Source organism: Mastigoproctus giganteus, chromosome 3, assembly GCF_048544385.1.
Source record: "Mastigoproctus giganteus isolate SK-2022 chromosome 3, ASM4854438v1, whole genome shotgun sequence".
NCBI lineage: Eukaryota > Metazoa > Arthropoda > Arachnida > Uropygi > Thelyphonidae > Mastigoproctus > Mastigoproctus giganteus.
The window spans coordinates 222,160,580-222,183,238 of NC_143577.1; the positions used below are offsets into that span (position 1 = coordinate 222,160,580).

General features: G+C 38.1%; 1 protein-coding gene across 1 annotated transcript in view; it reads right to left on the reverse strand.

Moving 5' to 3' along the window:
* Positions 1 to 8,303: 8,303 nt before the first annotated feature.
* LOC150088771 (uncharacterized) overlaps positions 8,304 to 22,659 on the reverse strand; it is a 202,530-nt gene continuing 188,174 nt past the window's right edge. Inside the window, exons 55-65 of the mRNA XM_090370318.1 lie at positions 20,617 to 20,723; positions 20,220 to 20,390; positions 19,963 to 20,093; positions 19,702 to 19,813; positions 14,745 to 14,969; positions 14,301 to 14,621; positions 13,925 to 14,191; positions 11,697 to 11,961; positions 11,451 to 11,594; positions 9,913 to 10,176; positions 8,304 to 9,624 (exon numbers count right to left, since the gene is read on the reverse strand). Of these exons, the coding sequence (XP_090226444.1) occupies positions 9,188 to 9,624; positions 9,913 to 10,176; positions 11,451 to 11,594; positions 11,697 to 11,961; positions 13,925 to 14,191; positions 14,301 to 14,621; positions 14,745 to 14,969; positions 19,702 to 19,813; positions 19,963 to 20,093; positions 20,220 to 20,390; positions 20,617 to 20,723 (2,444 nt within the window). The 3' untranslated portion in view covers positions 8,304 to 9,187. The remainder of the gene's footprint in view (positions 9,625 to 9,912; positions 10,177 to 11,450; positions 11,595 to 11,696; positions 11,962 to 13,924; positions 14,192 to 14,300; positions 14,622 to 14,744; positions 14,970 to 19,701; positions 19,814 to 19,962; positions 20,094 to 20,219; positions 20,391 to 20,616; positions 20,724 to 22,659) is intronic.

Sequence of the window (22,659 nt, forward strand, 5' to 3'; positions counted from 1 at the left end):
TAAGGGACCCCTTCAATGATTTTCTGTTGATAACGCCCTTTTAACAATTTGCAATTTCTTTCCATTATTCATTGTGGATTAATGCGCAATAAACTTTTTCAATTATAATTTAAAAACAAATTATTGTTCTTAAAAAAAAAATTAACTATTAACTTAAAAACCGGCTTATGCACCATCAAACCCCCATATCAACAAAAAACTTAAAAACCGAATTATTTTTTTAGTACTCAATATTCATTGATCACTGCCCTCTTCATCAGTTTCAAAAGCGTCTCTGACCGTTGATTTACTTTGTAACCCTAGATATCTAAATGACATCCTCGTGGAATGATTCTTTTTGTGCACAGTTCTTTTAGGTCCCTCCCTGGATATTGGCAATATGGAAGTGTAACGTTTCGTTGTACCAGCTTGTTGGGAGGCTGCCTCAGTCGTCTATTGGTTTTCCTAAAACGACTTCAAAACTAAATTCAAAATGAATTTAGTTGATAATTGCATACATAACATTAAATATCTACTACTTCAGAGTGGAAAGTTTTAGTGAAAAAGACCCGAGTTCGAATCCTGTCATCAGTTTATTTAACAAACACCCCTGCACAGAAATTACTTAGGAGGGCGGCAATAACGAAAAGAATTTTTATCCAGTTTTTTACACCACGTGGCTGAGTTAGTGGGTCGCAGGCGAGGATAACATGGTTTTTATCCCAGAAATTCAGGTTTTTCATCCAGCAAACAGCAAATCACCCCAGAACACGCAGTTTATAGACATATCATATACGACACAGTATGGCTTAAGTTGCTAATGCAATTGATTGGTTGCTGTGGAGTTTTAGGCACATCGTTGATTATACCAACTGTGCTACCTACGAGGGCTGCTGATGCCCCAAAACCTTACAATAACCAACCAACTACTATTCCACGTCCTCAGTATTATTTGCCCGAGATCTATTCAGTTCGATTTGTTGCTACTCATACAGATCTGGGGAAGATACTTGAGAAGGTACTTGTTGTTATTGTTGTAGGATTTTAGGAGCATTAGCAACAAATACCATATTACTCCATGTATATTGTGTGTTCTGAGGTCGATTTTCTCTTTGCTGGACGAAAAATCCGAGTTTCCGGGAGAAAAAAACATGCTGTCCTCTCCTGAAACCGACTAACTTTGTAACTTTATAAAATAAAGGAATTAAAACGCATTAAAGAGGAAAAAACTTAAGAAAGGTTACAATTAACATCATATTGTGCCGCCATCTGGTGAGCAAACATAAACATATTATATGATCATACGCAGTTCATAAACAGACGATACACGATATTTGCTCCACTTATCCCTAAAGTTTTCTTTTCGACTTTCTGAAGAGGATATAGATCTTGAGAAGTGGGCAACCATGGTAGTTGTTGGAAATACTGATAATGTTCCTTGAACCATTGAGATATTTTTTGCACGTTGGATGGTTCAGTTGTCGTCTGAAAAGAATCGATCACAATCCAGCCAATAATGAAGCACTGCAGTGTGGTGAACACGAGACATTCTAGATGCATATCTTCATGGGATTCTTCGCGCTACACTTTCACCTTTGCATTTTATTGGGACATTACTGTTATTGCATATACCTTCCTATTCAGCATTTTTGTTTACTTGTTTACTTTATCAACCAACTCTATTCCGAGTTTAAATTTCTTACCTTATCGACATATTTTTAATTAATGTAAATTTATTTGTGAGTATCCAATGCACTCTTTTGTAAATTTTCTATCCGAACCTCTAATTTTAATCTAAAATCGAAATAATTTGCAAAATCATGAATATGTAAACCAGTTCCTCTTTCACCATAATTACATAAATCCGTGTTCCAAGACCCAATTAATTGAACTTCATCTTAAAAGAACCGTGTCGAGTGAGAAAATCAAAAGTGAAGTTAAAAAAACTTGAAAAATCCGGTCTTATATTAACCATATCCACCTCCATGTATAAATTAAAAAGTTTTCTTCCCATCTCAGAACTCTCTAACGATTTCATCAAATTATCTCCATATCTCCATTCTATGTTTCTCAACTACAAACATACCTATAACATTTTTTTTCTAAGTTTGTTATAAATTTAATTTATATTACTCTTTCGGGCATGTTCCCAAGCACTGAGCAACGATCCTGTGGTATAACAGGCAACTTATTATACAATACGCTCAGTTTATGGCCATCGTGGGTAGCATACATGGCCACCCCTAATGTCGATGCAGGCTTTGCACTGCCTGTCCATACTCAGAACAATGTTGTTGATAAGTTCTTGTGGTAACATCGTGGACGTGTCGCTAGGCGTCTCCCCAGAGCGTCCCATATGTGTTCGATGGGATTTAGATCAGTGAACGGGCAGGCCAATCCATACGAACAATGTCCTCACTTTCCAAAAACATATCAACAGCGATGGGATGTGGCGTTATCATCCATAAACACGAACTCGGGACCAATGGCACCTCAAAACAGACGACATGGGGAAGGATTACCTCAGTACAGTAACGTGCACCGTTTACAGTACCGCCTTCCAGTATCTGGAGTTGTGTACGTGCATCCAACATAACGCCTCCCCAGACGAGAACACCTCGACCGCCACATCGATCCCTTTCAGTGATGTTTGCGGGGTGATACCGTGTGCTAACCTCTCGCCAGAATCGCTGCTGAGACTGAATCTACTCTCATCAGTAAAGAGTACCTTAAGTAAAGATTTTGTCATTGTAACTTTCAGAAATAGTGTTGGTCCTTAAGTTTTGCACACCAGTGTATTTGGCTGATATTGGTTGCATGAATTTCCTATCGCCCCCGTTGAGAAATAGTTATATGGGAAAATAAATCAGGATACTGGAATTCGTTTGATAATGGGTTCAGGATATTACTGAATAAGAGATGTTTATGTTACTCAGATGTTAAAACTAGGACGCAGAAAATAAAAAGTAGTACTGTTTATTGTCGAATGTCATGTTTTTTTAAGTTACTTAAAGGTATCTTAATAGAAAATCAAAAGTATTGAACTCAATAATCAAATCTTCAAATAACTTTTAAAAATCGTTTTCTACAACTTAAAAGAAATTATTAAAAATGTTCCACATACACCGATGAGCCAAAACATCATGACCACCTACCTAATATGACGTTGGTCCTCCACGTGCAGCTAAAAACAGCTCGTACCTGCGAGGCATGGACGCTACAAGATTTCTAAATGTGTCTTGTGGTATCTGGTACCAACACAAACCACAGATGCTTGATGGGATTGATGTCTGCGGAATTTGGAGGCCACGGCAATACCTGGAGGTTTTCTTCGTGTTCAGAGAACCAGTCTCGAATAATCCGGGCGGTGTGGCATGGTCCATTACATTATCCTGCTGAAAGATGGCACCGCCAGAGTGGAAGACCATTGCCACGAAAGGGTGTACCTGGTCAGCAATGATGTTTAAGTAGGTGTTAGATGTCAGAGTGCCCGGCATATGGATGATTGGACCCAGGGTATCACAGCAGAACATCGCCCAAAGCATGACACCTACCCACAGGCAGAAGACGTGGGTAGAAAGCAGGCAGAGGAGGCCGACAGGGAGGATGGCCTCCAGAGGGCAGCAGAGCATGCTCTGCCAGAGGGAAGAGTGGGACAGCAGGGCCGTCATCCCTCCTGCCAGGGAGGGAGAAAGCAGGCTGCGACAAGGGTATCTAGCCCAGTTCGCCATATGGCGGCTATTCGTCAGATCTGATGTGTCTCTTTAATGAATTCCTAGTTGATTCGCTGTCTTTGGGAATTCAGCTTCTTTAATGTAGTGTCCAAGTGGCATGTCTTCACATCTGGTTTTTGCCTCTTTAGTGCATTCCTTGATGGATTACTTTCAATGGGGAATCATTAGTCTTGCCAGTCTTATTCAGGTGTCATGTCCGCTCATCTCAGGTTTGTCTGTTTAGCGTATTCCTTGTTGGATTGCTATCATTAGGGGGGTCACCCGTTTCAACAGGCCTGTCCAGGTGTCACAACACCACATCTGATGTTTGTCTCTTACTGCGTTCCTTGATAAATTGCTACCATTGTTTTTCGTCTACTGAATAATGCCTGCACAAATTTGCTGAGGACAGCAAATTTCTTCTTGGAGTCAAGTAGGCAGTATATTGTGGGAATGTATCTTATTCTCATGATGAGTTCTCCTCTTAGGTCTTCATATAATTCGCACTCATGGATAACGTGCTTCCAGGTTTCTATCTTGCCAAAGGAGCAGTGACATTCCTCAATAATACCCATACTGTGTAGCTTATCTTTAAAAGGCTCATGTCCTATGAGGAGGAAGATGGTGTTCAATGCTGGGCAAAGCCATTCTGTAGCCTTAGGATATAGTTTCGAGACATTTTATATGAATTTACGTTTCCACATGCTGTAACAGGAAACGTGATTCGGACCTGATGACCTTTTTCCAATCACTCAAGGTCCAGTTTCGATGCCCGCGTGCCCACTGTAGGCGCTGTCGCCGGTGAACTATGGTTAGCATGGGCACTCGGAGCGGCCTGCGGCAACGCATCCCCATTTTCAGTAGGGTTCTATGTACTGTGTGTTGTGACACATTACTCCCGTCACCAGCATTGCAATTACTGGCTAGTTGCTCCAGGTTCGCCCTTCTGTTGCCACGTACCAATCCGGGACAGCCTTCGCTCACCTCGAGTATCGATGAGCCGTGGTGATCCAACATCTCGCCGGCGGTTCGTGAGTTTTTCCCCTCCTCGGACCACTTTCGGTAGGTACTAACCACGGCTGACCGTGAGCATCCCACCAGCCGTGTCGTTTCGGATATGCTCTGACCCAGTCGTCTGGCCATTACAATTTGGCTTTTGTCAAACTCGCTTAAGTCGGTTGCCTTTCCCATCTGAAGAACAAGAGTAACATTGATTAACAGAGCTCAGTATCGGCTGTTTTTTATACCGTGTCCCGACCCGTGCACGCGCAGTAGTTCACCTGCAGTTGGTTCGATTTGCATAACGACTGGCTGGTCATAATGTTTTGACTCATCGGTGTTAATCTTGCATTCACTTTTGCGAATTTTAAATAAGACCATAGGGGAATACATCTCCTTACACCCACGGAGTTACTTGTACAACATATTCACGATATTCATTTTCAGTGTATATATTTTCTAAAGTAGTGAAAATTTTCTAATAATCATAATAATAAACTAAGAAAACATGTAATATAAAAAGCATACTTAAACTTAACTTGTTAAGTCTTTGAATTTTGTTCTTATACCTTTTTATTGTACAATAAATAAGTTAAAAGTTTCTATTAAAATTGTTTTTAACATTACTTTATTTTTCAAGTCAAAAAACAAAACATTTTTGACCTCTTATTTTTCATTATTATCAAGGAACTGTATCTGCAATACGTGGCGAACTATGGCCACTGTTGCCGATGCGCCTAATAAATCCCTAAACAAACAACAATCTGCAATATGTCACAGAACCTGTATTATTTGCACACTGGGCTTCGAACAGACAATTGCAAAAGTGGGCATGCAAGATGACACGTTCACCAGAATTACCTCAACAGTTCAACAGAATTGATGACCTCAACAAATGGGAGACGCTGATTAACACGGTGTAAGGAGCGCCAATCCTGGACTGTAGAGCAGTGGAAAACAGTCCTATGGACAGACGAGTCGAGGTTTGCACTCTACCAGTCTCATGGTTGTTCCTGAGTGTGGCGAATGCCAGGGGAACAGTTCCTTCCTGATTGTATCCTCCCAACAATGAAGTTTGGTGGAGGCAGCGTCATGGTACGGGGCTGCTCTCATGGTTTGGCTTGGGTCCTTTAGTCGTTATCGAAAAAACCATGAATGATATGCAATACCAGGACAGCCTGGACAATTATGCACTTCCAACATTATGGCAATACTTCTGGGAAGATCTGTATCAGCAAGAAAACGCGCCATGCCAACTCCTCGGGTTGTAACAGAGTGGTTTGAGACATGGGTGTAGAAAAGTTGGATTGGCTAGCCCAGAGTCGTGGTCTAAACCCTACCGAGCATCTTTGCCAGTGGTTCCCACAAAACCGCACTGAGGCATTGTGAAGATGCAAGACTCCGAAAAGCAAGATGAGTGTGAGTTATGTTGGGTACCGTAAGTTATGTGTTGTTTTTCTGGCCTCTTAGTTACTGAGAGGTGTGATCACCAAGGAAGGCACTTCCCAGCATTCGTCCACGGCACGAGTAGCCGGACCAGAAGTGGATAAGAACGTCTGATGATGCTGGCCCCTGGCGGAAGCCTCAAAGGAAGAGAAAAATTGAGACAGTGGAAGAAGGGAATGAAAGGGGGACACCAAGAGGGATGTCCCTGAGGCGAGTAGGAGTTAGGAAAACCTGTAGTAGGTGGGATGCCCTCAAGAAGGATGGGAAGAGTGAAGAGAGTAAAAGTGCCTAAGCGTGAATAAACTTCTAAGGAGTATTTATGAGGCAACAGCATGCTAGAGATCATGATGTTTCATTTATGAAGAGGACTAAGAAGCTCTCTGTGGAAGGTGGTAAGGGATGAATATTCTGTCAGGGCAACACCAAGCCAATAAATCTAACCCCAAAGGTCTCCCTGTTCAAAGAGTTTTCATACTGGAGAATCTAGCTTCGGTATTTTATCCCTCCTGGCATGCCAAACCAACAAGTAGATATCCTACCCTAAATAGGGTTAGCAGAGGGAGAAATCATCCACTTGGCAGGGAGCCCGCCGATTTATCCCACTCAGGGGTTCAAGTATTTTCCATATCTATCCCACAAGGTTCCCCGAAGGGAGGGATATTTTATTATTATTATATTAGGGTCACCTGGAAAGATACCTTCAACTACTCATGTACATTGTGACTGCAAATTGCATACGTTCTCTGATCGATTTGCCTGCTTTACTGGACGAAAAATCCCGGGTTCCAGGTAAAAAACCTTGCTATCTCCGTCTGAGCCTGACTAACTCAGCCACCTGAAAAAAACCTGGACCTTTTCCACTGTGCTACTCGCGCAGACAGAAGGGGATATATAGTGGACGTAGCGTTATTGTTATGCAGTTCCCCACAAATCTGCGTTAAGTACTCTCTGATGCTGCAAAACATTGCAAAGCCAGTCGATGTGAGTAGTGTGTTGTTTGATTGGCCTCTCTGTTACTGGGAGATTCGATCACCAGGAAAGAGCTTCCCACCAGCTCCTTGTGTCCACTGGCACAAGGAGCCGGGCCAGGGAGTAGAAAAACATGACGGGCTGTCCACACTCTTGCAGAAGCGAGAGGGGGTGGTGCCAAGGAAGGCGCAAAGAAAAGACAGGAAAGTGGAAGACAGTGGCAGAATGTAGGCTTCCCCCAGGAGAAAAGGGGCAAAAAGAGTGCTAGGTGCAGTTGAGGGAGTCCTGGAGGAGGACTGTGGGTAGGGAGAAGAGAACAGGTAAAGTTCAAATTAAAGAGTCAGAGATCGTCACAATGGCGAACCATGGATTGGCGTGGGGGCACCTAGTTGGGTGGCTACTAAGGATCATCCCGCGTATGTGTGCGATCTGGGCCAGCAGTAAGAGTGGGTTAGGAGCCCAATTTCCAGTTTCTGGTGGTATCAGTTTCTGTGTGGAGGAGGTTGTTCAGAGGTAGTGTTAGGAAGTTGCAGGTGATGCCAGCGACGAGGAAAGACCTCGTTGGCATAACTGGTCAGTGCACGGAAGGCATCGTTAGACTCCAATAACTTAGTTTCTGGCCGAAGTGATGTAGTGTAAGGTCTAGGAGTAGTTGGTTATTAGATCTGAGTATATGCATCAGTCCCAGTCTTCCAGTTCTCCGCAGGTACAGAGGAAGGATATATTCAGGATATTCATGTGTTGTTGTGGTTGATCCCAGGGTTCCCCCTCCCCCATTAGCGCAAATGTAGTTCTTGTGTTGAAGCTTACGCCAAAACTGGCCATTTGTATGAAGTGTGTATGAGAGGTGGGGATATGTCCAATTCTCTTGATTTTTTTAAAAAAATGATGTTCATTCGACCATCGCACCATTTTTCCTGAATGTTTTAGTGTGCTCGACTCCGGGACAGAAACTACAGCGCCCTCACTGGAACCACTACGAAATAGCGCCACTTTTAAAATAGGTGATTGTTTTTGCCTGTAAAATTAAAATGAAGGTATTAATCGGGATTTTTAAAACGATTCAAGGTCTCTTTAACTTATAGTAACTACTGAAGTTACTGAACTCAATCATCTGATATCCAACGTGTCGTTGTAACTCGATAAGTTCTTAAGTATGAAAGTTATTCTATTAAAAGAAAGAAGCACACACGTATGGAAAAAACAAACGTTTTAATTCTCACAATAATTTGAGCATACAAAAATCACATAAATAGTCCGAAGTCATAACAGAAATGTGAAGAGAAACAAAGCAACAATTTTGTTATATTAACAGCAATTTTACATGGTCTGGCCAAAGAGTGTCCTCTATTCGCACTGTCAATTTTGGCACGAGATCCTTATCAACGAATAGCAAAAGAGAGAACAATCTTTAGACAAGTGCGCCTGCGAGCTCTTATTTCAGTAAAATAATTTACTAAGAGGACTAAGGGATAGTGTACAGGGAATGCTTAAAGTGCATCAGTATTATATTACAGAAAAACGAACGAACCACACTTAGATGTAACATCACTATGTTTAAAAAACAAAATAAACAACGAATTTTTCTTAAAAAAATGAAAAGATCAAACGCATGATGATATTACATACAAAATGATGAAAAGGAATTTTCTTTTGCTCATATTCTCCAAAATGGATCCAGAAAATGAGTAGAATGGTATGAGAATGGGTTGTTAAACTTCTGTACCATTCGTAATGTCCGATTCAGAGCACACGAGACTAGAGTTTTATGCATATAGTTGGCAAAACACCTTTAACAGAAATTGCAGTTTATACAATTTTTACACCTCTTCCATCTGCCATCCTTATTTCTTACCACTATTCCGGCTTATATTTTTGTTTAGTCTGTAGATTCGCCAAAGTTCACAAATTAACCAATATCAATACAATCTGACGATCATATCTTGTACATACGCATTAAAGCACCAGGAGAAGACTTCGCACTGGAATCGATACCTTCTTTGGCTTTAAATCCCCCCACCCCAATCCACTTTTGGAATGCATAGAATCACAGTTTCTCAGGGTTTCATCAGGTACCTATTTCAAGATTGAATTTTTCCCTTCACAGCGTCATATTCGTGGCTTCTATTGCGGTAGTAGATCAACACACCAACCACTATACACAACACTATCAGGCAGGCTATTATGACCCCGATTACAATTGCTGTGGTGTTGCCGCTGCTTTTCTCAGGCTCGGTGGGATCCAGCTCATATCCAAAATATGCAGATGCGATGTTGGATGTTTCGCTGGTAGATGAATCCACAACCCGAATAGCAAAATACAAATCGGAGGTGTGAGTCGAGTTAAGAGGCCGAAGAAGTGATTGGTCAATTCTTACAATCCAAGTTTCTTGTTCACCCGATGGACTTGGTGTGATGCTACCAGATAGGATATCTCCTTCATCGAATTTGTAGTTATTTTCAAAATCATTTAGCAGTTTTTCTTTTTGGTCACTGGCTCGTAGATCAACGACAGCACCTAAAGAGAAATCACAATTAGGAAAATGGATTAGATACGGTTTTGCCATCTAGCGAGAACTAATTTGTTAATTATCTCAATTAAACGTATATTTTTTAAAAATTACAGTTAGGCACAATTTAGATTTAGTAATCGTAAACTCTACTTAGTCCAATTTTAACACCAATTTCAAAAATTTTAGCTCAAATACGATAAAAAAGGTCCAGATGGAAAACAGTCTAAACCTAATAAGCCAGATATACCTCTGTGCCTTTTAATTGAAACACCGTATACGCATTGGCTACTTACTATGGCTGGAATGCTCTGGGGAAGTCCATCGAAGAGAGACCTGTTCTCCACCAGTCACATTAGTCACTCTTAAATCTGTAACTCTATTAGGTGGAAGTGAGAGAACTTCGGATTCATCGCTGTCCTGGAGTTCAAACTCTGTGTGGGCTACCCGGTTAAATTTTGGAAGTGGTTCTCCAGTATGATCTGCTTCTTCATGTAAATTCTTCACGAGTTCAAAATCACTGGCAACGAAGCTAGCTGAAGGAGTTTCAGTGGGCAGGTCTAAGAAATAAACAGTGAAAAATAAAATCAAGCAGGGATAATTCATGCAGTTTATGGGACAGAATGGTTGAATAAATAACATTATAAACTTGAAATAAATCGCTATTATTTTTTTAAATTTTATAATTATAATTTAATTAAAATATAACATAACATTATAAAACAAAATAACAAAGCATGAGCCAAAATGTTTAAGATTTGATATTAATTACCTTCAAAAGGAGGCGAAATCAGTACAAGGTTCGATTTTTTTATTTATTATTTTAAGTATCGAATAGAACAAGAGAAGCTTTAAAAATTCTTGAGAGAGATGATGAAAACGCCTGGTCCATCAGACTTTGGAAAAGGTCTCATCGTGGGTGCACGCTTAGCAGGTGCCATGATTCAAATAACAAAAGACATAACTGGTTTCTCAAAAGCATCTACCTCAAAGGTTTTTAATAACTGGAAAGCAAGCGGTTCTTCCACATCTCAAAGGTGTAAATATGGCAGAAAAACAAAACAATACTTCAAGAGCGAAGCCATCGTACGCTAAGGAGGACTGCACGGAAAAAGAGAGGACATCCAGTGTGCAGCAAATAACATCTGAATTCAACCAAGCCCAGAACTGCTCTATTTCAACCCGTACCATGTGCAGGGAGTTGAAGGAATTGGGCATTGGCAGTCTTCTGACTATTCGGAAGACACTTGTTTCAAAGGAAAACTGAAAAATTCGCTGGCAGTGGTGCAGAGAACGTCGTGATTGGACAGTGGAAAAAAAGTCATGTGGTCAGACGAATCACGATAAACTTTGTAGCGTGAAGTTGGAGTGATGTATGAAAAATTTTAGTTAAAAAATTAAAAACTCAAGAAATAACAAACGCTGCTTGCCTTGTTAAGACAACCCAAGCATCTGGAGGTGGTATCATGGTATGGGGAGTGTTTTGTTGGCACGGACTGGGTTCGTTGATATTGGTGGAAGGTCGAATGTCATCCAGGGAGTGCCTGAATTTTGTATTAGATCTACTACACCCTGCAATGTTACACTTTTATCCCAAAGGTAATGGCCACTGTATGGATGAAAATTGCAACGTCGAGAACACGACACGCATTTCTAGAACCAATCAACTTTGTCGCGGCTATGTAATATCCTACTGGAAGAATGGTTACAATTAGACCAAAACGCATTAAAACACCTTATAGAATCATCCATGCCGCGCCCCACTTGTTATTTATCCAGAACTTAGAAGCCTTCATCGTAATTAATAATATTCTGTGATGAAGATTCAACTTACCTTTTACGTCTTGTACCGTGGTCGAAGGTGTACCAAGAACGGCATTATCGCCATGTACTCTGATTAAAACAGGATAGGAGCCAGTACCATTAAAGTATGCGAATGCAGCAGAATAAACCCCATCGTTCTTTCTGATATCACAACCTGAAAAAAGATCAATTATCAAGTTAGGAATTAAGTCTTTATTGTGATCAGTTATATTTTGTGAGTAGTGTGTACAACTGCGTTTCTTAACGCTATGCTTACCTGCCCCCTTGTCGTAAAGGGCAATACTCTTCTTATGACCATTTGGTAATGAAATAGATGCTGTTACGTGTGCCCGAAGGACACTGCTCGAACCTTTGGTGACTTCTGTAAATATCCTGACTTGTTCTGGTTTAGATAGTACACTTTGGTCGACCCAAGCTCGAATTCGAACCGGTTTTCCAGCTGCATTATTAGCATCGGACGTGACGTACATCATGATTTTTGCCGGTGTGCTCAACCTATTCTCCATCTCGACTTTCTTAACCTTGGGGAAAGAAATTATTTACAGTCAGTCCATTGATCAGAACGATTTCCATGCACAGAAAATCAAGAATTCAGTTGACAGTTTACTTTTTAAATTGTCATGTACACTTGGAATTACAGATAAGTTTTAAGGAGATGGTTAATGAATCAAACTGCATTTGGTGATCAATTCCAATGATTTATTGCTCGATTCACAAACGGCAGTGTAATATTTTCAGGTAAAGTTTTAAAAATATAATTCTTTTTTCTCTCAAGGTTCTATTTATTCAAAAAAGATCATTTCATTTTCGTCCTTGAAAATAAAGTTTGCTATGCTAGTTGACGATCTGTCTAGAAAAAAAATTAAAAATAATTGGAACTGCAAATGTCAATTAAAGAGTGCCCATGGAAAAAAAATAATAAAAAATGTATCTAAAAAAAAAGAACTTGTGTGACAGGAACCAGAGTGAGAGAGGGATTACTGAAAACAAAAACTTTATTCTTGACAGAGATTTTGGGGGATATTTTTTCAAATGTGGGGATTTCCCATTTATACAGAAAGCCGATAGTATGTGATATGTTTATGCCAAGAAAGGTCAGCAGAAGTTAAGGTTAATTAAAATTTAGTGCGCCTCTTTAAAAAGAGATTTCTAGAGAATAACAAAAATTTGGATACAGCAGAGACAGGAACCAGTGGAGATGTTGATTGAAGTTAATCAAAATTCTTCTTCTCCACTGAGAAAGATCTGAAGATCATTTAAGTAACTGATGGCAAATATTGCAGTTGCGGTTGTTTGTCTAACTGGCAAGTCAGAGATATGCAAGAGGAAACGAACAAATGAATGAACAGAACCTTGATATTTCGGTTGCGGTCAGTAAGTTAGAAGCCATAAACATCCATGTAAATGTTTCTCATCATACACTGTGAGAGACAAGGACTAACCACCCAATTGCAAAAAAAATATAGATCTTAGCAGCTTAATTAAAAGGCTTTTATTGCTAGACTCAATGGAAATGTCTAAGTGGAGATAACATCTGTGGATCGATACTGATGAAATCCACATAGGCAATCATTAATTAGATGGAGAAGGAACTAAATGGGATATGTTGGCATGGGAAAAGAATTGTCATAACGATCAATTCAAAAGTTATGGGTAGCCCAACTACAATTTGAGCAAAATAAAAACTGCCATATTGGGGCCACCAAAGAGCTATCTCATCTGCCCATGTATTATGCTCATAAATTGTCGGTTTTCTGGTCTACTTGCGTATTTTACTGGATGAAAACCCAGTTTCCAGGTAGACACGAGAACCTGAGTTATTCAGGAATAATGGATTTCAGCAGTGGCTTTGTAGTTAGTGTGAGGTGCAAATGTGTGTACGATCATTGACAGAATTCAAAAACTATTTTAATAAAACAGAAAATAAAGAAAGTGGTAGATGGGCTGTACAGGTTGCAAGATCTAAGAGAAGGACTATGAAGGAAGGTAAGAAAATATTAAAAAAAGTGAATGAAAAAAAGTCCAAAATAAAATGGGAGAAGTATATCAGCCTTAGAAACAATAATACAAAATTAATTAATGGATAAATCACTATGATAACATATTCAAGGGAATACAGTCATGGTATATATCTAGTAAATACAACATGTCAAAACATTTTGAAGTAATTTCTAAAATTGCTGTTGAAAATGTAGTATGTATGTAATGTGGTAAAATGTAGGAATGGATAAAGAAGAACAAGTATGGCAAAAGAAGCAAATATAATAAAATAGTGGGCAGCAACCCGCGAAAAAAATAGTTTATACCTGGGCAAGCTAGGAGAGTAAAACCTAGCCTCTAAAACGAGGACACTGGCTATAGCAAGGATTGATAAGTGGAGAATAGATAAATAAATAAATGCACAGACATGCAAGGAAGTAAATTTTACAATTACATTTGGTTCACTAATTTAAATCGTTAGCCTTTGAAAACAGAATTACTTACTTCATCAGCCCCAATGTAGATAAACATCGTATTATAAGCGTGGACACTTCTATCGATCTTGGCCTCTCTTTTTTTACGGGTAGAATCATCACTGGTATTTAAGGAAAAGGAAAAGGTCTCGTTCCCATTTTCTCCATAAAACTTCAACATAATTTGATGAATCTCGAGAGAAGATAATTTAATCACTTTCCGCTGAAGTCCGTCTTCCTTATCGATAGTAACTGATTTCTTTTCTAGTGGTCCCAAGAAAATAAATTCCTCCGACAGCTGAAAGACACAAAGAATGGAGGATTTTTATAATACTAATTTCAAGTTTAAAAAAAGAAAACTGTTTATTCTTTCAGAACGGACAGAAGCATCAATGTTTACAATTTACCTTTATTTCTTCTTCTTCCGGATACTTCTGTAACTGCACAATATTTCTCAAAGCATCTGTTAGTTCTGTGGTGTTCTCATCAGATGTATTTTTAACTACAAAGCTCAAACCACCGGTGTCTGCACTGAGAGTTTTAAGGTTGTCCGCACCAATTTCACCCATAGCTATGGTGTGCAAGACCACCTTCGATTTCACCAGTTCTTGCATAGCCTTGGAGATTGGAATAACATCCAGTTCACGGCTATAAGCCAATGCTCTGCTACCATTGGTGATTAGAATAACCACACCACCTTCTGGAGAAATACTTGGTCCAGTTAGTGCCTGTTAATATATACATATATAATAAATAAATATTTAAAAAAAAAGCTTATGAATTATAACACATGTATTGCAAATCATAAAGATACTTGTAGTAAACTGTTTTATCTGAATATGATTTCTTACCTTCAGACTGCCGATTAATGCATTCCCTATAAAAGATACGTCAGATCCTTCTTCTGCTGGTAAAGCGTTTACTATGATCTGTCTGTTGTCTTTGGTTATCCTTTTCATTCTCATAGGTAAACTGTCGAGATGGTCGAAGGTAACTATCGCAATCTCAGCTCCATTTGGAAGCATGCGCTCGATCATTACACTGGCTGAATTCTTTACAAGTGTCAGAATTTCACCCTGTAACCAACGAACCAACAAATATGTGAGTAATCATAAATGCATGGCAATATTCTTGATAGTTTATTTCAATCTAAGAAACAAAAATGTATGAAATAAGAGGAAGACCGCAGTTGAGCATTTTTATTGTTTTTTATTTACATATTTATATATAAGTGTGTAAATAAAAACAATTCTCTTCACATGTGGTCGTATACATAATATATGAACATGGTCGGTTGGAAGTGTCGCGGAGGAAAATAAGTTTTCAACTTTGAAAAAGCTTCATTCATTTGAAGATATAGTTACAAGGTTTGTTAATATTATTCTGAATACTTTATCAATATATATTTGGATACAGGTCTTTCATTTGCATCAACATTAATTTGACTGATAGATTGATATTCGAAAATTTTCGTGTCCTTGATAATCTATTTATTTTAAATTCTGAACTTAGGTTCAGGTTCTCAAATGGTCTTGGGATTGTATGTAGGGCACTTTGATGTACATTTGAGCAACATTCATAAAAAAAAAAAATAATAATAATAAATAAATAAAACGCAAACGGCCACCTTTAAATACTTTAAAACGATGGACATGTCGATTTTAGACTTTTGTTTTGTGTTATTTCGCCCTTTACTGCCTAATAGTAGTAGTAATAGAAGTGGCATGTGATGCAAGAAAGCAAGTGTACGAGTTTATGCAGCAACAGCCAAAAAAAAAAAAAAAAAAAAAAAAATCACACTATTCCCTCCAAATGCCTGTCCAGTTCCTCCTTAAATTTATTTAACCTATCAACTTCTACAACGACAGATGGAAGTTTGTTTCAGCAATTAACCACCCGCTGGCTAAAGGCAAATTTCCGCACATCTATTCTACATCTGTCCTTTCTTAATTTGAATTTATTCCCCCTTAGGCTCGTAATCTGAACAAGTGGAAGGATCCCATCAGAATTCAGTGTACTCAACCCATTCAAGGCCTTATACACCTCAATCAGATCACCTTCCACGTGCATAGTTTCCAGCCACTGCAATTTGCAGAACTTAAGCCTCTCTTGGTAAGAGGATCCCTTCATTCCCCTCACCAATCTTGTTGCCCTTCTCTGTACACGCTCAAGTAAATCTACATCCTTCCTAAAATGAGGCCTCCAGAACTGTACGCAGTACTCAAGGCGTGGCCTGACCATTGCCTTATACACAGGGATAATCACCTCCTTTTCCCTGCTAGCAGAATTCCTATATATCATAGACAAAACCCCATGACCTGTCCTGGCAGCCTGTCTGCATTGCTCAGAAAACTTCATATCTGACTGCACAATTACTCCCAAGTCTTTTTCATTTTCTACCACCTTAAGTGTAGTACCACACAATTGGTACGTTTCTCTGGAGTTACTTCTACCCATATGCAGTACTCTTCATTTGTCAAAGTTAAACTTCAGTTGCCACTTCTTAGCCCATCTGCCCAAATTATCTAGATCCTGTTGCAGTAGCACACTGCCATTAACAACCCTGCCAACCTTTGTATCATCTGCAAACTTCGACATTAAGCCTGATATACCTTCATCAATATCATTGATAAATATAAAAAAACAATAGTGGACCCAACATCGAACCCTGTGAGACTCCACTAATAACATTAGTCCACGAAGAGCAGCACCCATTGATTACCACCCTCTGTCTTCTCCCACTCATCCATCCTTTTATCCATTGTAGCAACTTACCCTTAATACCATTCTGCTCCAATCTGTAGAATAGTCTTTCATGCGCAACAGTGTCAAAAGCTTTCCTGAAATCCAAATATATGATATCAAAATTATTTTTTGCATCCAGTTCCTTTGTAACCACATCATAATATCCTGTCAAATTTGTCAGACAAGACTTTCCCTTAACAAACCCATGCTGTGTCTGAATTATTGCTGCAGTCTTGTCTAGATGATCCTGCAATGCATCTTTAACCAGTGACTCCATTATTTTACCCGGAACAGAAGTTAAACTAACTGGTCTGTAATTATTCGTGTCACCCTTCGATCCCACTTTGTGAATTGGGGATACATTTGCACATCTCCAGTCTGTGGGGACCTCCCCTGAGTCCAAGGATGCTCTCATAATTATGGCTAAAGGTTTGCTTTGTTGCTTTGCCACCTCCTTTAATATAACTGGATAAATCCCACCCACCCCAGGTGCCTTTCTTATGTTTAACTTCAACAATTTCTCCTCCACTTTGCTCTCAGTTATTACAAAATCATTAAGCACCCTGCTACAATTTGATAACCTTCTGCCATTTTCAAACCTTAATAACTCCTCATGTGTGAATGTAGATGCAAAATACTCATTCAGTTTGTTTGCTATCTGAGCAGGATCATCAACAGTAGAACCATCAATATCAAGTGGACCAATCAGATTCATCCCCTTGCTTCTAGTTTATATAAGTAAAGAAATCCTAGCTGTTTTTCTTAGCATCTTTTGCCAAAGATTTCTCGTAATCTGCCTTCGCCTGCCTAACCTCCTTTGTGACCTGATTACAGACTAGCTTATATCTTCCATAGGCTGTGAGTCGCTTCATAATTTATATGCATCCCATGCATTTTTCTTCTCTGTCACGAGTCTCATTAGTTCATTTGATAACCATTTTGGCCTAAACCTTGAACAATATTTCTTAATAGGTATGAAACTTTTAGTAGCTTCCACGATTAATTCCTTGAATGCTTCCCACTTAGAATTTACTGTTGGTAACATCATCAGTTTATCCCACTGTACAGAATTTAAAAACTGTCTGAGACCACTGTACTCACCTTTACGAAGCAAGAACCCCTTCCTTTACCCCTGATGGTAATTAAATCTTTAAGTAAATCCCACATCAGTACACTGTGATCAGTGCCACCTAGTGGTTCCTTTATCTGCAAATTCTTAATACACGAATGATCACTGCTGATAACCAGATCAAGAATATTACCCTCTCGAACATGCTGAAGCAAAAAACAACCATCCAATAAATCCACAAAAGTCTTACTAGTGTGTGAGTTACCAACCCACGAGTTCCAGTCAATATCTGGGAAGTTAAAATCCCGCATTATAAGACATTCTGATTTACTAGACCACTCTATGCCTAAAATTAACTTATTTATTTACATTTAAGTATTTTTTCGATGTCCTAAAATGCAATCCGTCTAGTCAATAAAAATATATAACGTACGAACTCAATCATGAATAATGATAAAAATAGAAAAACTATTTCCATTAACAAATACACATAATTTTATAGATTTGATACTAGAGAGCTATTAAGTGCTCGATATTTCCTATATTCTATTATATTATGAATCAACAGGGCTTACCTTTATTTTTGATATAGGAAGCTTCTTTTCCAACTCTCCTTGTCCAACTCGCTAATAATTCATGGGGAAGGCGATATCAATTTTGCAAGACATTGTCATAAAGTTAGATTTTGGAGGTCTAAACTGGCTAATAATTAAGGATCGATTTTTTCTTTTTGGTGCTGTGGCAGGAATTTTGAGTTAAATTTAAGGGATCTAATAATTGGATATGGGGTGGGGTGGGTGGTTATTCTCTACATTCCTTAAGTCGGACTAGAACTTTTCGGGGTGTTGGGGTGTTCTAGTCCGACTTAAGGAATGTAGAGAATAACCCCCCCCCACCCCATATCCAATTATTAGACCCCTAAATTTAACTCAAAATTCCTGCCACAGCACCAAAAAGAAAAAATCGATCCTTAATTATTAGACAGTTTAGACCTCCAAAATCTAACTTTATGACAATGTCTTGCAAAATTGATATCGCCTTCCCCATGAATTATTAGCGAGTTGGACAAGGAGAGTTGGAAAAGAAGCTTCCTATATCAAAAATAAAGGTAAGCCCTGTTGATTCATAACATAATTTTATAATAAAATAATTTACATTATTTATCACAAGATTTTGTGACTGTTGTCTCTCAGAATTTAACCTAAAAGCCAACTATCACAAAGAAAATAGCAATATTCCATAATATACAAATTGTTGACATTTTTAGGAATCCAGTGCGCCTTCTCTATAAATTATATTATCAAAACAAGAAATGCTCAATAATTATATAAAAATACCCCAAAATATAATTATTACAGTTATATACATAATTAATTATGTATACCCTTAATAATTGTACAAAAATAGCCCAAAAGGACCATTATTTACATCATTTTGGGCTATTTAGTGATATTTATATATATTTTTTTAAATCTAAAACATTCCTTTGCTGACGTAGCACCAAACGAGAATGCATAAAGCGTATGATTGGCTGAAATAGAAAGCGTTTGCTTAGCAACGTCACGATCTAAAATTATTATTTTTTTATTTGATGTAATATCAATCGGTTAACTGTTTCCGTTTTATTATACAAATAGAACTGTAAGTATACTTTATCGTTTTATTTAAAGTATTTAGGAATAATTACTCGTTAATTTAAAGATTAGACAATGACTGAGTACTACCTAATTCCAAAGAATCTCTAAATAAGGCATTGCTGTTAGGTAGAACAACGGATGTATCTATTTCATAGGAAATGATGTGATTCTTGAATACCAGTTCTACTTATGAATTTCCTTCCTTCCTTCTTAAGCGGAAAAGGAAACAGAGCCAACTGAATCCAGTAATTTTAAATATTTGTTACAAGATTTATAAAACGGAAAAAAAAATCGACATATTTATTGTAGCGGAATTAAAAAACAAAACAAAACAAAAGGAATTATTATGTAACTTACCTCCGGAAATTTCGAGATATCTATGGCTAACACGTAGCGTCCCCTTGTGTCAGGTTGTGGCAATAATATTCTAAAATTAGGCACCACAGAGTCATTTGCTTCACGAAATAACCTATTGATATACATAACACAGGATTAGGTCATTCTAAAGGGAAAATAAGCATTTTAATTATATTTGTTAATTCGAAGTGAATCACTAATGAAGAATTCGGATGTCATCTGTATACACTTAATTTTATTCATTATATTCAAGATGCTTACCCAGTATTATTTAAGAAGTCAGGATGCTTGTTGATCACATCTTCTGTGCTGGAGTACTGACATTGAACATTCTGTTCGTTGGGAGCCCATGAATTGTGTTTATGTTCTTCGCTGTCACAGAAATTCTTTATCTGTGGTGAGGAGGATCATAAATTAAAATGAAACCAAACAGATAATTTTATTTACAATAAAATAAAATGATAAAAACGCTCTCAATGAAAAAAAATTAAATAATCTTGTGATAACAGAAATCTTACCGAATGTAAGATTGGGCTGTACATAATTGATGCTCTGGCGTTTGTGGATTCAGAATCTGGAATAAATATACAGTCGGAATCAACTCGAAAATCCTCTGATATTCGGCATTTTTTCCCATTGGATCGTCTTAACCATCCTTTGATACCTTTCGTACAGGTTGTAGGAAGGAACTATAAATGCAAGAAAAGTTTCCATATGACTGATGATAAATACTTTAAATTAAATATTTGATTAAGTTATGTTATTAATTAAGCATAATTAATTTTATGTTATAATAAAGTAATGGACGCTTTCCAGGGAATATATAATCGATTCTTAAATGAGCGATTGCTGTAAGGAGTTAACCGGGCTTAAGCAAGAATTAAGGAATCAATTAGTAAGAATAACATTTCATACCTCACCATCCTTTTGGTATAGAACTGGATATAATTCATCTCCAGGCTTGCCATTCTCATCGAATACACCATATCTAAAATGAGCCCACTCATGTACCAGCTGTCGGCCTATTGAATTAAAAAAATAATAATACATAAATCAAATTGATTGCCTTTGATGAATTGCATTTTCTGTACTACTAATCGAAATGAATATGTAACTCTTAACATATTTACTGATATATTCTAAAAATATTTCAAATTTCAACGTTGTTAAAAGTCAAAATAACAAAATAAATAATAATCCAGAAGGGCCACATATGCCAGAGGAGTATACAAAGGTTACTAGTTTCAAATTAGTCTAATGCTTTATTATTATTATTTCTTCCTGATGGGGGTTCCACCCCGTGACTGGTACTGGTACCAAGTACACTTGGTGATTATTATTACTGTTGGTCGAGAAACCCTCTGACTATCCTACAGGTGTTCAGGATTGGACTTTCTGGAGTTCCTTGTAGGTGGTCTCTGGGGGACCTATTGCTGCTAGGGTGTTTGGCACCTTTCCGGTGGTTGACACGATGATCAGGATGGTCATTACTTGTTGCATATGCCACATCATGGAGTCACAAAGAAAGTTAGGAAAGCGAAGGCAGATTATGAGAAATCTTTGGCAAAAGATGCTAAGAAAGACAGCAAGGACTTCTTTAGTTATATAAACTCTAGAAGGAAGGGGATGAATCAGATTGGTCTACTTGATATCGATGGCTCGATTTTCTTATACACCTTATATTTTTTTTATACACTTCAATCAGGTGATCTGATTGAGGTGTATAATGGGTTGAGCAGGCTCGATTCTTTCTCTTGCTCAGATTACAAACATGAGGAGGCATAAATTCAAACTGAGAAAAGACAGTTATAGAAAAGATGTGCGGAAATTTGCATTTAGCCAGCGGGTAGTTGATTGCTGGAACAAACTTCCATCTGTCGTTGCGGAAGTTGATAGTTTAAATAAATTCAAGGAGGAACTGGACAAACGTTTAGAGGGAATGGTTGTGTGAAATGCTTTTTTTTTTTTTTTTTTTTGGCTGATGTTACATAAGCTTGGTATTTAATAGTGAAGTGGATTTAAATCAGCTTAAACGCATGTACAAATGTGAAATGAAAATGGCTACAAATTCTTCACAATTTTTTTTAACAGATTATAAATTCGTATCACAGTGGAGTGGAATATGCCATTCAGTAACAGTTCATAAGGGTAGTTAACATGGAGTCGTGATGTTGCAGTTGTTAAACATGGCTGCTTCCATGAACTTTTGTCGGAAGAAGTTATTATTGAATTCTTGGTGTGTGAGAAGGATATTGGAAACATTCATAAGCAACCACAGTAGTATAGGGATGATGCTGTCGACTGCTGCATAGTTGGTCGGCTAAAACATTTAGCCATGAATGATTCAGAGACATTATAAATTTGTTTAAAAGCTCATTTTAAAAACCAGTATGTTGAATTTTTTTCACAAAATGACCGAGTTAGTTAGTTCGAGGATACATGTTTTTTCTCCTCCCGAAACCATTCGCAGAATGCATGCAATTTACAAACACGATATACTGTTCATAGCCGTAACTGCTTCAGTGCTTAGAGCATTGAGGCAGTTAAGTCACTTTATCCTTTTTTTAAATTATTTATTTATAGCCCTCGTGGGTAGAACAGTTGGTAGGACGCTGTCCTCCCCACACCGAGTGGAAAAGATCTGAATTCGAGTCCCGTTGATGATGTCAGGAATCGTTATTAACATTAGCATTAGAAGATGCATATGATGCAAGAAAGCAAGCTTATAACAACATCAGCCAAAAAGAAAAACACTTTCCATTTCACCCATCCATACGTTCCAAAATTTGTCCAGTTCTTCCTTGAATTTATTCAAGCTGTCAACTTGATAATGTACTTATATTGTGTAGTATGATAAGTAACGATGCTATGGAATAAAGATAGCTTTATAAAACAAAATGTGGGCATTACTTCTGGGGTATGATCTCTGTATAAAGCCTACATGGGTCCTTTTGACAA